The 18,542-nt window shown below is 36.9% G+C and overlaps 1 protein-coding gene across 8 annotated transcripts in view; it reads left to right on the plus strand.

Annotated features, from left to right (window-relative positions):
- Window positions 1–18,542, plus strand: part of msi2a (musashi RNA-binding protein 2a) — a 219,068-nt gene that overhangs the window by 177,268 nt on the left and 23,258 nt on the right. For all 8 annotated transcript variants that reach the window (XM_055207921.2, XM_055207927.2, XM_055207920.2 and 5 more), the window contains exon 10: window positions 4,459–4,533. In XM_055207921.2, coding sequence (XP_055063896.1) covers window positions 4,459–4,533 — 75 coding nt within the window. The remainder of the gene's footprint in view (window positions 1–4,458; window positions 4,534–18,542) is intronic.

Here is an 18,542-nt window from a genome sequence, read left to right on the forward strand (position 1 = left end):
CTAATCGTGTCATTTATCTTTATAGTCGTGTATGTTTGCTGAGATTAATACACATTTGAACCGGTGCTCGCTTCAGCTGCAGCAGATGTATAATTGATTTTAAAGCGAATCTGAGCTGTTGAGGCATAAAATAGGTATATTAGCCTGAACATTAATAATGCAAATCAGGGGGACAGGAAGACGGCAACCACCAGCATCGGCAGAGGACAGAAGATTTTACTTACAATGCAAAGATATACAGAAAGCTCTATCTTGTTTCGTCATTAAATCATTCTTATATCATTTGGTTTATTTAGATCTCCTCTCCTCGTTTTCTGACCTCATTTGGTCTCCTTTGTCTCATCTTATTTCATTTAGCCTTTTCCCCCATGTTTGTCATGAGACAAACTTACAGCTGAACTAAACCAGATCCAGCACAAATCCATTTTCCTATCATTTAGTGTCCTTTAGTCTTTTATACCATCATTTGGTCTCTTTTAGTCTCTTATCCCATCATTTTGTCTCCTTAAGTCTCTTATACCATCATTTTGTCTCCTTTAGTCTCTTTTACCATCATGCTGTCTCCTTTAGTCTCTTATACCATCATTTGGTCTCCTTTAGTCTCTTATACCATCATGTTGTCTCCTTTAGTCTCTTATACCATCATTTGGTCTCCTTTAGTCTCTTATACCAACATTATGTCTCCTTTAGTCTTTTATACCATCATTTTGTCTCCTTTAGTCTCTTTTACCATCATTTGGTCTCCTTTAGTCTTTTATACCATCATTTTGTCTCTTTTAGTCTATTATACCATCATTTGGTCTCCTTTAGTCTCTCATACCATCATTTGGTCTCCTTTAGTCTCTCATACCATCATTTGGTCTCCTTTAGTCTCTCATCCCATCATTTTGTCTCTTTTAGTCTATTATACCATCATTTGGTCTCCTTTAGTCTCTTATCCCATCATTTTGTCTCCTTTAGTCTCTTATACCATCATTTTGTCTCCTTTAGTCTCTTATACCATCATTTTGTCTCCTTTACTCTTTTATACCATCATTTTGTCTCCTTAAGTCTCTTATACCATCATTTGGTCTCCTTTAGTCTCTTATACCAACATTTTGTCTCCTTTAGTCTTTTATACCATCATTTGGTCTCTTTTAGTCTCTTATCCCATCATTTGGTCTCCTTTAGTCTCTTATACCAACATTTTGTCTCCTTTAGTCTTTTATACCATCATTTGGTCTCTTTTAGTCTCTTATACCATCATTTGGTCTCTTTTAGTCTCTTATACCAACATTTTGTCTCCTTTAGTCTTTTATACCATCATTTGGTCTCCTTTAGTCTCTTATCCCATCATTTTGTCTCCTTTAGTCTCTTATACCATCATTTTGTCTCCTTTAGTCTCTTATACCATCATTTTGTCTCCTTTAGTCTCTTATAACATCATTTTGTCTCCTTTAGTCTCTTATACCATCATTTTGTATCCTTTAGTCTCTTATACCATCATTTGGTCTCCTTTAGTCTCTTATTCCATCATTTTGTCTCCTTTACTCTTTTATACCATCATTTTGTCTCCTTAAGTCTCTTATACCATCATTTGGTCTCCTTTAGTCTCTTATACCAACATTTTGTCTCCTTTAGTCTTTTATACCATCATTTGGTCTCTTTTAGTCTCTTATCCCATCATTTGGTCTCTTTTAGTCTCTCATCCCATCATTCGGTCTCATTTAGTATCTCATCCCATCATTTGGTCTCCTTTAGTCTCTTATACCATCATTTGGTCTCCTTTAGTCTCTTATCCCATCATTTTGTCTCCTTTAGTCTCTTATCCCATCATTTTGTCTCCTTTAGTCTCTTATACCATCATTTTGTCTCCTTTAGTCTCTTATACCATCATTTGGTCTCCTTTAGTCTCTTATCCCATCATTTGGTCTCCTTTAGTCTCTCATCCCATCATTTGGTCTCCTTTAGTCTCTCATCCCATCATTTGGTCTCCTTTAGTCTCTCATCCCATCATTTGGTCTCCTTTAGTCTCTCATATCATCATTTAGTCTCATTTTGTCTCGACTCGTCACATAAAAAGAGACAGTAGCCAAAATCAACGGAGGACACAGTTTTTACCCATAATGCAAAGAGATTCAGAAACAACTTCTTTTGGTTCTCGTCTTATCCCCTGGTTTTATCTCCTTGTCTCAGTTTATTTTGTCATTTTCATATCATTTGGTCTCTTTACGTATCATCTTTTCCTTATCTCACCTCATTTGGTCTCCTTTATCTCACCTTGTCTCATTTTTTTCACTCGTCTTGTCTCTTCCCCTCTCCTTATTTGGTCTCTTTTTTTCTCATTCCCTCTTATCTTATCTCTTCCCATTTCTTTTCCTTGGTTGTTTTCTTATCCCATCTCATGCATTTTTTTCTTAAAGACAAACTGTGTCCTGTATTGAGACACAATAACTTGCAGTCTTACTACTGCTGGAAGAAAATGTCTGATAAACTAAAAGTTTTGGTTTGTCTAAGGGGACATCCTTTCTGGAAGACCCTTTTTTCTAGCATTTTTGTGTCTTATAAAGTTATCACGTGTGTTTATGGCTGTCATCTGATAGTGATTCCTATATGACAACTTGAGGAAATCATAAGTGCACACATGCAGTCTCTGTTTGGAGCTTCTTCTCAAATCTGTGCCTGTTGTGATTTGTTGAGCGATGGTAAAAAGGCTCATTATTTAAGGAACTGTACTTTTCTTATACGCCAGATCTCATTAAAGCTGCCGCGTTCACGCTTTTGTTTACCGCAGCTAATCGTGTCATTTATCTTTATAGTCGTGTATGTTTGCTGAGATTAATACACATTTGAACCGGTGCTCGCTTCAGCTGCAGCAGATGTATAATTGATTTTAAAGCGAATCTGAGCTGTTGAGGCATAAAATAGGTATATTAGCCTGAACATTAATAATGCAAATCAGGGGGACATTATTAATTATTAATTGGTCTTTTATACCAACATTTTGTCTCCTTTAGTCTTTTATACCATCATTTGGTCTCTTTTAGTCTCTTATCCCATCATTTGGTCTCTTTTAGTCTCTCATCCCATCATTCGGTCTCATTTAGTATCTCATCCCATCATTTGGTCTCCTTTAGTCTCTTATACCATCATTTGGTCTCCTTTAGTCTCTTATCCCATCATTTTGTCTCCTTTAGTCTCTTATCCCATCATTTTGTCTCCTTTAGTCTCTTATACCATCATTTTGTCTCCTTTAGTCTCTTATACCATCATTTGGTCTCCTTTAGTCTCTTATCCCATCATTTGGTCTCCTTTAGTCTCTCATCCCATCATTTGGTCTCCTTTAGTCTCTCATCCCATCATTTGGTCTCCTTTAGTCTCTCATCCCATCATTTGGTCTCCTTTAGTCTCTCATATCATCATTTAGTCTCATTTTGTCTCGACTCGTCACATAAAAAGAGACAGTAGCCAAAATCAACGGAGGACACAGTTTTTACCCATAATGCAAAGAGATTCAGAAACAACTTCTTTTGGTTCTCGTCTTATCCCCTGGTTTTATCTCCTTGTCTCAGTTTATTTTGTCATTTTCATATCATTTGGTCTCTTTACGTATCATCTTTTCCTTATCTCACCTCATTTGGTCTCCTTTATCTCACCTTGTCTCATTTTTTTCACTCGTCTTGTCTCTTCCCCTCTCCTTATTTGGTCTCTTTTTTTCTCATTCCCTCTTATCTTATCTCTTCCCATTTCTTTTCCTTGGTTGTTTTCTTATCCCATCTCATGCATTTTTTTCTTAAAGACAAACTGTGTCCTGTATTGAGACACAATAACTTGCAGTCTTACTACTGCTGGAAGAAAATGTCTGATAAACTAAAAGTTTTGGTTTGTCTAAGGGGACATCCTTTCTGGAAGACCCTTTTTTCTAGCATTTTTGTGTCTTATAAAGTTATCACGTGTGTTTATGGCTGTCATCTGATAGTGATTCCTATATGACAACTTGAGGAAATCATAAGTGCACACATGCAGTCTCTGTTTGGAGCTTCTTCTCAAATCTGTGCCTGTTGTGATTTGTTGAGCGATGGTACTGCTGCTCACGCTCTTGTTTGGGAAAAACAACATTAAATTAATATAGCAATGTAAATTGCAGAGAGAAAAGTGAGAAAAGAAGGCCAAGAATAACAGGATCAGTACATCACTGTCTCTGTCCCGCCGCAGTAGCATCAGAGAAAAACAGATGGCAGTGAAATTCCCTGAAGTCGCCTCTTCATTCGAGCTGATCATGTGCTTGAAAACATACTGTGGTAATATTCATCCTCTTATTAAAATGCTGCTACTCTCGACAGAGTTAGGGAACATATACACGTTTCATCCAGGCCTGCTCTGTTAGTGGGTCCAGATTACAGTACTGTTGTTTAGGATTAAGAGTGATCTGCAGAGCAGGACGGAAAGTTCATTCATGTTGTTTCTCGGTGCGTATAGGTTATCCAAACATCGTGGCAACGTATGGCCGTGGATACACAGGATTTTCTCCAAGCTACAGTTATCAGTTTCCAGGTGAGTGTTTGTATTGTTATTCCATCCATTTAATCCAAATTAAAGTTGCATTCCTGGTGTGGAATCAAATCATTTTATAGTTTGCATGCACCGTGTGTGACAAAGTAAAGCAGCATTATGTGTTCTCCAATCATGCACGAGGTGTTTTTATTGGCTTTTGGTTTGTGCGCGCTTTCATGTCATCTAAATTAGGTTATGCTTTTGATGTTGAGAATGCAAAACACGTCGGAGCCAATGGTGTAATGGGCAGTGCTCCGACATATGGTGCAAAGCACTTTTAGTGACCTGAGTTTGAATCCCGGCTCAAGGTCTTTTGCCGATCCCGTACCCCTCTCTTTACCCAGTACTTTTCTGTCCTCTCCTGACATACTGTCCATCAAATAAAGGCAAAAATGTCCCAAAAAATAACTTAAAGTAGAGAATGCCAAGCACTTGAATTCGGTTGGTTTTTCTGCGTGTTAAAGGCGTGAAGGTGAGTTTGCAGCTGTTGGCAGATATTATAGTGTTGATATTAGTGGCTTGCCGACAGCCACCTGCCTGTTGATATCGTGAGCGGAGCTGATAAGGCATGATGGGAAATATCTGACAGCAGCACACACTTTTGGAACGGCTGTTTTTCTGTAGGTGTATGTTTATGGATGTTTTGATAGACTTTCGTCATCATGTTCATTCATGAATTAAAACAGGCAGAGAAACAACAAACAGCAGACTTGCTGACAACGCCAGACCTTTTAGTAGAAACACTGAGTGAGCACTAGACTTAATATACTCCACTTTATTCTTTAATAGTCTAGTACTATGTTCTTACCTTAACTTAGATGAATTAATACATACCTATCTTTTTTTAATGCATGCACTTAATCTCTGCACAGTCCGTCATGAATGTGTTAGCATTTAGCCTAGCCACATTCATTCGTTAGGATTCAAACAGGGATGAATTTAGAAGCCACCAAACACTTCCATGTTTTCCCTATTTAAAGACTGTTACATGTGTAGTTACACGAGTAAGTATAGTGGCACAAAATAAAAGTTTTGCTTGGAGCCATAGGAATGAATGGGGCTAGGCTAAATGCTAACACATTCACAAAGCGCTGTACAAAGATTAAGTGCACGCATTGAAAAAAGGTATGTATTAACTCATCCAAATTGAGGTATAAACATAGTAAAATATTGAAAAACGGTGGTGTTTTCCTTTAACCTAAACCCTGAAAATGTCCTCCATTACTCAAGTGTTGATGATTTCTCTCTTTCAACAAGAAATTTTGAGTTAAATCAATTTATTTTAGCTTAATTAAATCTCTGGATTTAAAAATGTTACCCATCATGCATAAATTAACTGCTACCGTTATATGAGTGTTGTTTGGCAGCTTGTTGTCTTTATTTATACTACTGCTGTTGTTTTTGTTATCATAGTTGCTTATTATTTTTGTGCTGAAGTCAAGAGCTCATCTTTTCACTTTTTTGATTTGATTACTGTCTCCAATATTGAGACATGTTTGCTGAGGTCTCTGCTTTACTTGATGTTACATTTGCTTTGCAAGGTGGCCTCTTTTTTTGAAAGGCAAATTACTCTACGAGATGTTTTTTAAGTTTCAATCAAATTGTCTTAGGCCATTGGTTCTCAAACTGGGTGCCTTGGCCCTTGGGGGTCCCTGAGATGGTGCCAGGGGTCCCAGTTTTATGATATTTTATAAAATACATTAATTTATTATACATTCTTTGTAATTAAACCTCAGAAAAATAAGGCTTCTAACCAACAGCAATACATTTTATAATTTAATATGTTTTGTTTAATTCAAATTTTAAGTTTTGGAATGTTTTATGTAATAAATTTTCTTTTGGGGGTTATTATTATAGTTATTATTCAGTGCATCAGAAATGATGGGTTATACTATGAGATAGGGTTGACTCATTTAGATCCATTTAAAAAATGCACACTGACTCAAATCACACAAGAAAGAGCGCGCAAGCTGACAGTCACAGATTCAGTCACACAACTACACAAACGCTCTCCCATATGTGATGTGTCTGGTGAGAGCACTGCAGTCTGTGTGCTGTTCTGATCTGGGGTCAGGCTCAAACAGTTACACACACACACAGGACAGTATTGTGACACACACACACACAGACACTTAAAGTCAATGAGAATACCTTGAGAGCATGAATGAAGCCACTGAGAAAACCTGGCAATCTCTTTCTCTCTCATATTCTCACTGCTGTCATTATGGAAATCAGCCATCTGGAAGGAGAGTTTTGAAGTGCCTCTGCTTTTTAATGCTCTTCATCTTGTCTTTTTCTCATTTCACCTGTGCATTGCATTTTGAGTATTGGTATTTCTTTATGCATACACATAATGTGACCCTGACAAAAGCACATGCATTTACAAATCTAATAAGCATTCTTAGCTATTCATTATGTTGCGTTTGTGCTAGTAGTGTTGTGTTTGTACTGTAGGTTCAGTAACTAATTTGTTGTTCACACTAGAATCGGCAGTTGAGTGCTACAACAACAACACTCACTTTTAGAGTTATGTTTCCCATAGGGGGGCAGTCGTAATTTAATGGTTCGAGAGTCGGGCTTGTAACCTGAGGGTAGCCAGTTCAACTCCCAAGACTGGCAAGCGACTGCGATGCCCTTGATCAAGGCACCTCACCCCTATTGTGTGTGTCTATTACACACTGGAATGGGTTAAATGCAGAGGTCACATTACAAATATGTGACCTTGGACCACAAAAACAGTCAGAAGGGTCATTTATTTATTTTTATTGAGATTTATACATCGTCTGAAAGCTGAATAAATAAGCTTCCCATTGATATATGGTAACTTTTTGAAAATCTGGAATATGAGGGTGCATAAATCAAAATATTGAAAATAATAGTCTTTTAAAGTTGTCCTTAGCAACACATATGACTAATGATCAATACATTTACGTTAGGATATCTTCATTGAACATGTTCTTTTCTTAAATGTGACATTTCACAAGACTTTTTTAAGATGTCAGATAAATCTTTGGTGTCCCAGAGTACGTATGTGAAGTTTTAGCTCAAAATACCATATAGATAATTTATTATAGCATGTTAAAATTGCCACTTTGTAGGTGTGAGCAAAAATTTGCTGTTTTGGGTGTGTCATTTAAAATGCAAATGAGCTGATCTCTGCACTAAATGGCAGTGTCGTGGCTGGTTAGTGCAGATTAAGGGGCAGTATTATCCCCCTCTGACATCACAGGGGGAGCTAAATTTGACCTATTTTTTCACATGCTTGCAGAGAATGGTTTACCAAAACTAAGTTACGGGGTTGTTCTTTTTCATGCAATCTAGGTTGATACAAGCACATGGGACGCAATTATAGCACTTAAACATGGAAAGAGTCAGATTTTCATGATATGTCCTTATGATTTTGGTATTAAAAATCTATTAATTTAAGTTTGACAGATACAATGTATTGTTGGCTATTGCTACAAATATACCCGTGCGTCTTATGACTGGTTTTGTGGTCTAGAGCAGTGGTTCCCAACCTTTTTAGCCCTAAGTACCCCCACAGCCCTATCAGTAAGGCTCAAGTACCCCTTCATCGAAACTAAACCAAAGTTGTGTTTTAGAGACAAATAATTAGTAATTTTAATTAATTAATTAATTTTAAACATTAAAGTAAAAAGCACTGACTGTGAAGCATGTTTATTTCAACAACCACTACCATTGTGATCAGTGTTTGCATTTTAAAAGACACACCCAAAAACGGCACATTTTGCTCAGGCCTACAAAATGGCAATTTTGACATGCTATAATTAATTCTGGGAACGCCAAAGACTTATTTTACAAATTAAAAAAATTCATCATATGACCCCTTTAAGGGCCAGATTTACTAACAGCTTGCGCAAACCATCATTTTGGCGTTAAAAGGTGTTATTTTTGCGACCTTATTGCATATGCATTTGTGGAAGTTTTCCTACATTAACATTAATGCGAGGAGATTATTAATTTTTGCCAGAGGAGCTCTCACGTCCTTTTTAGTAAATGCCCTAAATTTACTAAAATCTCAATTTAAGTTACTAATAATTAAAGTGTGCAAATAAGTTAAATTTTTCTGTTCAAATATAAAGAGAAACAAAATGTGTTAAGACATTCTCTATAAATACAAAAGACATCATACAGGACAAAATATGTTTGCCAAAAACAATGCAAAAGTTTTTTTTTTGCATAATTTGAAAATGCAACGGCAGCGGGAATGAATATTATAACATTATTTGAACATATAGTTAATAAACTTTGTGTCTTTAGAAACTATTCAGGTTCATTGCGTTTTGGATCATACAGCGCATTTACTCTTGACGGCTAATTATATTAATGATAAGATTAAAATTACAAAGTTCTCCTTTTTACAATGCTTTCCTTACAAAAATCAATCTTAGGTCAATGACTGGACAAACGAAAGACATTTTTATTAAAAGTAAATGAGATCAAAGCAAAATGTAAATCTTTTCCGCGTACCCCCTGGAAACTCTTCACGTACCCCAGGTTGGGAATCACTGGTCTAGAGTCACATATGGGTTCCATACTTGACAGTCACTTTCACTCCATTTATTTTGTCTGTAAAAATTTCTGAAATTGTTTAATAAGAAATCATATAGTGGAAGCTCTGAGATGATCACAACATTATATCATTTGATCCAAGGCAAAACAGTAACAGTTACACTGTAAGACTTTAGGATTATGGATGAAGTATAGCTTAACCAAGAATCTATTCTTTTAAAAGTCAAACTGATTTGCAGCTTTAACAGAACTCCAGGTGCACTCATGCACTTTGTACAAATAAATGGGATTTTACTGGAACCCTACTGTAGACTATAGTCAGAACTGTAAAAGGTTTTGTAAAAACACACACCTGGGGCGCTGGGTGCAGGTGAACTCTCTCTCTCTCTCTCTCTCTCTCTCTCTCTCTCTTCTCTTTCAACATAAAAACGCTTCAGATATTTTAAAATGCAACTCACAACCCTTATAACTCAACGTCTTCCAGTTATTTCCAAGCTGTCTTGAGGTGTTGGTGTTTCTTTCCTAAGTGTTTTGTGAAGGCCATTAAAATGCATAACAAATTAGAAGTGTTTACTCGAGTAATAATGAGGCGGACAGGCTAATTAATGCTAAATGCTCCTGGCTAACAAGACGAGCTTCTCATTAAGAGGGCGGAGTCTTTCCTTCTGACACGCTGAACTCCTTAAATCCATATGTGGCACTGTAGATAATTACTGATGATACGTTTTATTTTATTTAGAAAAAAATGTCTTTAAAGTGACAGATTTGTTTGCCTTTAGACATCAGTAAGGGTGAGATTAGCATTTCATCTTAAAGGGATAGTTCACCTAAAAATGAATATTCTGTCATTATTTCCGTCACCCTCAGAAATGAGTTTCTTTATTCTGTTTATCATAGAAGATATTTTGATAAATGATGGCATCACACAGTTGACGGTACCCATTGACTTCCATAGTATTTTTTTTATACTATGAAAGTCATTGAGTACCATCAATTGTATGGTTACCATCATTTATCAAAATATTTTCTTTTGTATTCAACAAGAAAGGAACTCATTCAGGCTTAAAACAACATGAGGGTGAGGAAATGATTACAGAATATTCTTTTTTTTTTGGTTAAACTATCCCTTTAAACTATGTTTATGATTTGCAATTTTTTTTAGATAAATAAAATTTTTTACTACCTTTGCAACTTTTTCTAATTATATTTCTTGTGTCCTAGCATGTGTACTCAACATTGAGTTGTCCCATTCATTTCCCAGTTCAGTTCCTCTCGTCATGAGTTCCAGTTTTAAAATGTTCAAATAGTTGCATCCCCGAATGCTTTGTCGTGACAAAAATCCTCATCATGTTGTTTCCATGCAGATGTTTCATATCTCTTATCATGCCGAGCAGTCTCAGCTATACTTTGCACGCATCTAAAATTTTTACCTATGCATAGTCAGAGAGGTCATCAGAAAGCATCAGCCTGAAAAGACTTCCATTAGAAACAGGCCAAGCGCTTCGGCTCTTTTGCGGCTGGGCGGAGAATGATTTATTTTTGACAACAAAGTTCAGCCCGCTTGATCGCTCTCTGACACACAAGAGTCCGATGGTTTTGTTTTATGATTTGTTGAACGTTAGTTAACGGATATCACCACCATGACATCTGCTTTAGAGCTGTAATGATTCATCTCTCCATTATATGCATGTGAATTACGAAACATACGTGTCCAAAATGCCCTTAGATATCAATGTGGTTAGTTTATCTGATAAGATCACATTCTTGTTTGGGTTGCGGAGTCACGCCGTCCATTTCTTTTTAAAATCGTCTCTCATTACGGTGCAGGTGACGTGGTGACGTTTGAAGGGTTTTGTGATGTACCGGGATCTTTCTGGAGATTTCGGCTCCCGCCTTCATCGTTAAGTTTAATGGTGTATGAAAGGGCTAAAAAAAGATTAAGCCCTTTAATCTGCCTCGTGAAATGACTTTTCGTCCCCTAATCAACCGGCAGAAGACTCTCACAATGTAGATTCAGCACAGCAAATGGTTTCATTTTGGGCAAAATCTTTCACCTATGAAGAGTGATCTTAGTTTGATTCAGAGACACCTGTGCACAGAATCACATGCGTGATATAACTCACAGGCCTTTTGTATGTGTGAGGGTTTATATTTTCGCAAATATAATGCAAAGAAATCTGTACAGGTGTGTGTCTATCAAAGGGTCACTACATAGATTAACTCTTTCCCCGCCAGCATTAAAAAAAAAGTTGCCAGCCAGCACCAGCATTTTGCATGATTCTTACAAAACTGTAATGCTTTCCAGAAAATAATGTTCTTTAAATATATAAACATACAATATATCAAATGAAAGACACTCTGCATTAAAAAAAAAGTTTAATCCTACCTTCATTAGTTCTCTTTTTATCACCTTTCAAATATGGGTAGGTTTCTTCAAAAACACAAAATTTTGAGCAAAATGTTGAGATAATTCAATTTTTGCGAAGGACTTTTGATAGAGATCAGATGCAGAGCGATCTATAAAATATACAGGGATTCATTTGTATTTCACGCGAGGCGTTACTTGCGGGTTGTATAAGTTGCGGCGGATAATAGCCATATTGCGGAAAGCCGAAAATTCTTGTCATTGGCAGGGAAGCGATTTCTCTTAATTGATGAGATAACTCGTCAATGGTGGGGAAAGAGTTAAAGAAGTCTTACTGAGCTCTTATAATGGCAGCTGTTATATATTTAGCTGCTTTTATTTTCCCTTTCAAATTAAGCAGTTAAAGATAAAGAAACAGATTTTGTACATTTACAGTATTATATTGCTTGATACGAGACACGAGAGGCATTTAAAGACTCATTTTAGGAATTGTGCCTTGTTTCGGCAGCTGTTTCTTTAAGCTGTGCTGCTTTAGCCCAGTCTGACCAGAGAACAGTCTTACTCTGTGCAACATCTAGCTAAAGTAAATAAATGTGTTATTTGGATAAATGTATAATATAGATGATTGCCAGGTTGGTTGTTTGGTAATTTCAGGGCATTTCTAGGGTGTTCTGGATGGATTCATTTCTATGATATTGTAGTCTTTAGATACAGAGCATGGTTTGTCTGTTATATCATCCTTCATGTGTAATTTGTAAATCTAAAGTATCATTCATGTCCATTATAACAGACAACAAAAGAAGAGTAAAGATTTGTTTAAATTCATAAGTTGGAACTAAAATAATAATGATCCTTGCTTTGGCAAACACCACAGATGTGAGTCGTCTGCCGCTGTCTGTGTCATTGTAACCTTCAGCGTTCTGCGATCTGTTGCATCACAAAACAACAGATGGACATGGTATAAGAAAATAGGAAAGAAAACTGAGATTTTTATTACATCATTAAGTCAAGTGTGCTCCCGTGGCTTAATTGGTAAAGTATTGCATCAGCAACACAAAGGTCATGGCTCTATCACACACTTTCAGAAAATAAGGTACAAGAAGTACAAAAATCGTCACTGGGGCAGTACCTTTTCAAAAAGTACCTAAAAGGTACATATGTGTACCAAAAGGGTATATATTGTGACTTTTTCAAAGGTACAGTCCCAGTGACAACTTTTGTACCTCTTTTCTAAGAGTGCAGGTTCTCACATACTGATATACAATGTATAGCTTGAACAGGGTTTCCCGCAGGAAATTTGTTAGTTAAAGAGGTAGAGTTGGGCGGGTGGGCTTGGACAGGGGGCGTGGCAATCAAAGGGGTGGGGGGTACGAATCATGATGAAAATGAAAATATTTTTATTTAAAACACTCAAATAAAAGAAACTATGATAGACACATACTAGATTATTAATAAAATAAATGTTTTAACAGATACCTTAGCTGCGTGATGAAGTGAAACTAAAGGGTTAATAAACACAAACTAAAGCAGATGTTGTAGTCTGACGAACGATAACAGATAGCGCAAAAATTTTAAAAACTGATTATTTCCCACTATTAATTTCAATGACTTAAAGGAGTGTAGCTACTGTAGCATGTAAATAATGCACATAAATAACGTGAGCAAGAGCGCTCAACAATTATATTGAATCAACAGGCATGTGCAACCTAGCTAGCAGGTTGCTCAAACAACAAAATCACCAGCTAACTTACTTTAAATTTGCAAGAACTATAGACTAATACAATAACGAGCTTAAATAAACCGAAAACATAAGTCCACTTACAGTTCTCACAGACACACGTTTTATCAACTGGCTATGCCCCAGACAGTGACGGACCATTTCGGCAGTGTGGCACGCGTGCACGCTCCCAGTGTGAAGCGCGTCAGTGCTATTCTTCGAGATGCACTTGACAGACTTTTGTGCAGCGAATTATTATTTTTTTGGACGACCTAGTTAAGGCGGTAGGGTTTCCCAGCTTAGACGGGCCGCCCGAACTGCAATGGGCTGCGGGAAACAGTGCTTGAATATATATCGCTTTGCATAAATGTGTACTTAACATTTGTACAGCTTACACAGGGTTAACCGGAAATTTTTTGACAATTTTATAAACACAGTATGTATACAGACCAGCACAAAAATTCTTACATCTCATGAAGACCCGTTTCATATAATATAATGTCATTTCAGTCCATTTGTCCCTGAGATTGGTTAGCAAGCGTGTACTTGTTTAAATAAGTCTGTCCAGTTTCCTCTCTCTCTTTTATCACTAAGCTCTGGATGTCTTAAATCCTTCGGTGTTCCCTCAGGGTCCATGTGTGTGGTTTTACGTTGCCCTGGGGGCTTTAGCAGCAGCAGGGAAAGCGCCTCGTCCTTATGCCCTCTCAGCAGGCAGTTTCTCCCCCATCAGCCCATTCGCTGGAGCAGATTCAAATAACGCCATAAAACTGAATGCTAAATATTGGCGTTATCTCTTCCATAATGAAAAGCCCATGAAATTGATTTAATGCTGCAGTGCCTTTCTCAAGCAGCCACTCACGGCGGAAACGGAAAACAATGAGCTTCAGAGATCTAATAATTATCCCACCTAATCCGCCAAAGTTAATCTCTCACAAGAACTTTGTTCCAGTGCTAACTTCAGAGCGGGAAGAGGCCGCTGGGGGACCGAAGATACTGCGTATGGAAGAAAACAAGTATGAATGACTTGCAACACTTCGGGGAAGGACACTTTTGCTCGGCAACAGCGAGCAGCGCGAAGGAGAGGCAGGGATGCATGACCGACATTAGCGTTAGCATTAGCATACTGATTTGGGTTTTGTGAAGAGATTAATGAACTGATGAAAGAAACAGGAAAAGACTTGGGTTATTTAAACCAGAGACACCACAGAGATTTAGGATTAACTAACCTATTTTTCATCAGGATCTGTTTACACATATCTTTTTCTTTAGTTTTATTTCAGTTTGTTGACCCACAGTGAGGGTTTTAGTAGATTTGGGGATTTTTCTCACTCCCATGGGGTTCGTTATTGAATTTAAAAAACATTTATATATCACACGTTGGCTTACAACTATAGTTACATTTGTTTTGGAATATGCTTATATCTAATGTGACTTGCAGTGCATGTAAAGCCCCTTTTAAACAATCTAATATAAAAAGTGTATACATACATTTTCATTCAAGGTATACATTTTTTTTATCTGCATGTGTTCCCTGACAATCAAACCCATGATATTTGCACTGCTTGTGCAATGCTTTACCCAAGTAAGTCACAAGAACATTTACAAATTTACATTTATGAATTTTGCAGACGCTTTTTATCATCAAGTGCATTAAAAGATATACATTTTATCACTATATGTGTTTCCTGGGTTTAAACTTACACTGTAAAAATGCAGCATTTTTGCCAAATGTTCCAAACCTAATCAATCATGACAAACTATATATCACTAGAAAGCTCTCAGAATGTAGTTTTCATATTTCATAGGTCATTTTATGATAAAAATAATGTAGTCACAGTTTTTGTTACATGACTCCCCCCATAGGAATGCATATTAATTATTAAATATTCATAAAACTATATGGTAGTATAAATCTTCAAAAATGTTGACTAACTATATATTGTTGGAAAGCTCTAAGAATGTAGTTTTTTTGCTGTAAAAATAAATGCAGTGACAGTAATTAAATAATTTGTGACAAGAGTATGCAGCAAACCGTTGACACCTAGTGGCCGTTGTTGGTAAAACCACTAAAAGTCTGACACAAACCTCATTTTTTGTGTGATTTTAACTTAAAATTTGGATCAGAACTACTTGAGACTTATGGCTTCATGTTTGCATTATTACTTGTGAAAATATTTACCTTTTTTATAATTTTATTTATAAGATTAATATGCTATGAACTTATTTTTATTTATTAAAATAAATGTTAACTGCTATAACAATTTATTTATTTAATATTTAATTATATTATATTAACTTGTTATATTAATTTGAAGGTGTATATCACACCCCCCCCCCACCACACACACACACACAAACACACACACACTCAAAGGGTATTTGCGCCACTTAAGGGGATAAAAAGTTGAACTAATTTGTTAAATCAGAACTCAAAATAGTAGGTTGACTTGCAAAACTAAATTAACGCAATGCTCTACCACTGAGCTATAAAGTGTATCACAGTGAAATCAGCATTTGTGACATGTACTGATATTGATTGATAGATAATTAAAGTGTTGCCTATTTTACATACAAGCCTTCACTTGTACTTCTGAAGAAGATTAACAGGGTGAAATACAAGTCAAGGTCAATCAACAGTTAAAGTTGCATAATGTTGATTACCACAGAAAACATCCCTAAAAAGTAGTACACTGTGGAAAAGTAAGTGTTTATAGACGGCTTCGGCAGCAACAACATCAATAAAAGGCTTTTGTGGACTAAACACAACTTATGGTAGACTTCCAGGTAGAATTAATAACAACAGAGGCCTTTACGGTAGTTTATTTTTGATAACAAGGGAAACAAAAGTAAATTACCTTTGTTCATAAATCATATCTAACGCGTATAAAGTATTAACTGTGTCAAATGAATGTAAACAATGTTAACTACAGGTCCTTGAATTCTTGCCTGGCTGCCAAACCTCTCGGCACAGCTGTGATCCATCCTCGTCGTCTCCTATCGTCTTTAGCAAACCAAAACAATTTATTTTCGACAAGGTATTTGTTTCAGAGATTAGTTTAGCCACTAGCCAGACCGATAAATAAATACAGACCTGAAGTTCCCTTCTGTTCGGGTGCACAACCGCACAACGCGCATCCATCCGATGAAACGGTCTATACGACTGGGTTCCTACACAAAATTCCATACTTTCCAGACTCAAATTTCCAGACTTCCCTACAGATTTCGACCATATTTAACTTGTTTTGATAAATTGTTTTAAAATTCAACTGCTAACAAGTATGTTACATTCCAAACATTTAGTATTGGTGTTTTTGCCTTTTATTAGGATAGGAAAGTAGCTAGACAGGAAGAAAGGTGGGAGAGAGAGGGGGCAGGATGGGAAAAAGTCAACTCGAACTCGGGTCATCATTTACTTACCCTCATGTCATTTTAAACTAATAAGATCAAGTGTAAAAGCAATCTTTTGGCAGGGCAGACTGATCCAATCCCCATGACTGTATATATAATATATATTTATTATATACAGTTGTGTTCAAAATTATTCAACCCCCCAATGCTGTTAAGGGTTTTAGGGAATTTAGTGTACATTTGTAATTGTATTCAGAATGAAATCCTACAATGACTTCTTAAAGAACCATATGCAACTAAAATGACATCAATTGGTTTTGTAATTTAGTAGTAAATGTTTCTTTTGTGAATTCTTCATTGACCCAATTATTCAACCCTTTAAAGAACTACCACTCTGAAGAACAGAGGTTCATTGAAGTGTTTTCAATCAGGTATTGAAAACACCTATGGATGTCAGGGAACAGCAATAAAGCCTAATAAGCACCAATTAGGCAGCTTTAAAATGACTGTGATACTCAACTCCTTCTAAACATTTACTGGTGTGGTTACAAACATGGTGAAGTCAAAAGAATGGTCCAGGAAGACAAGAGAAGAGGTGATTAATCTTCACAGGAAGGGCAATGGCTATAAAAAGATTGCAAAGATGTTAAACATACCAAGAGACACCATAGGAAGCATCATTCGCAAATTCAAGGCAAAGGGCACTGTTGAAACGCTTCCTGGTCGTGGCAGAAAAAAGATGCTAACTGCGACTGCTGTGCGCGATCTGAAGCGTAGAGTGGAAAAAAGTCCCCGTGTGACTGCTGAGGAACTGAGAAAAGATTTGTCAGATGTGGGTACTGAAGTTTCTGCTCAGACAATACGCCGCACCCTGCGTACTGAAGGCCTCCATGTCAGAACTCCCAGGCGCACCCCCTTGCTGTCTCCAAAGAATAAGAAGAGTCGACTGCAGTATGCCAAAAGTCATGTGGACAAACCACAGAAGTTTTGGGATAGTGTTCTGTGGAAAATTAGAACTGTTTGGGCCCATGGATCAACGCTATGTTTGGAGGAGGAAAAACAAGGCCTATGAAGAAAAGAACACCTTGCCTACTGTGAAGCATGGTGGGGGGTCAATCATGCTTTGGGGCTGTTTTGCTTCTGCAGGTACAGGGAAACTTCAGCGTGTGCAAGGTACCATGAATTCTCTTCAGTACCAGGAGATATTGGATGACAATGTGTTGCAGTCCGTCAAAAACCTGAGGCTTGGGAGACGTTGGACCTTTCAACAGGACAATGATCCCAAGCATACCTCCAAATCCACTAGAGCATGGTTGCAGAAAAAAGGCTGGAACATTTTGAAGTGGCCAACGCAGTCACCAGACTTAAATCCGATTGAGAACCTCTGGTGGGACTTAAAGAAAGCAGTTGCAGTGCGCAAGCCTAAGAATGTGACTGAACTGGAGGCTTTTGCCCATGATGAATGGGCGTAGATACCCGTAGATCGCTGCAAGACACTTGTGTCAAGCTATGCTTCACGTTTAAAAGCTGTTTTAACTGTAAAAGGATGTTGTACTAAGTACTAAGATTGAATGTCACTTGGGGGTTGAATAAAACTGATAATGATGTGAGCACAAAAAAGACATTTGTGGTTATTTCATTATAAATGTTATGTTATATTTGTCTGACCTACACATGCCTCTTTGATGTAATTGTAAGCAGGATGACTGAATGATCAAAATCAATGTCAAACTGGCCAAAACAATCAATTTCAGTTGGGGTTGAATAATTTTGAACACAGCTGTACATTTAGAAATTCTTAATTTTATATTTAGAAAACGAAATAGGGACGATAGTCTGGAAACGTAAATATTTTCCAATACTCGGGTTTATTTTTTCCATACTTTTCTAGACCTGGAAATTACTCAAATTAAATTCCATACTTTTCCAAACCTGTAGGAACCCTGATACCACATTTGTTATTCTTAGGTTAGTTTCTTGTTTTTTTGTAAAGAGTTGCAGTTATTTTTCTGTGGTAATCAACATTAACTGTTGATTGACCTCGAC

Source organism: Misgurnus anguillicaudatus, chromosome 12, assembly GCF_027580225.2.
Source record: "Misgurnus anguillicaudatus chromosome 12, ASM2758022v2, whole genome shotgun sequence".
In the NCBI taxonomy this organism is placed as follows: Eukaryota; Metazoa; Chordata; class Actinopteri; order Cypriniformes; family Cobitidae; genus Misgurnus; species Misgurnus anguillicaudatus.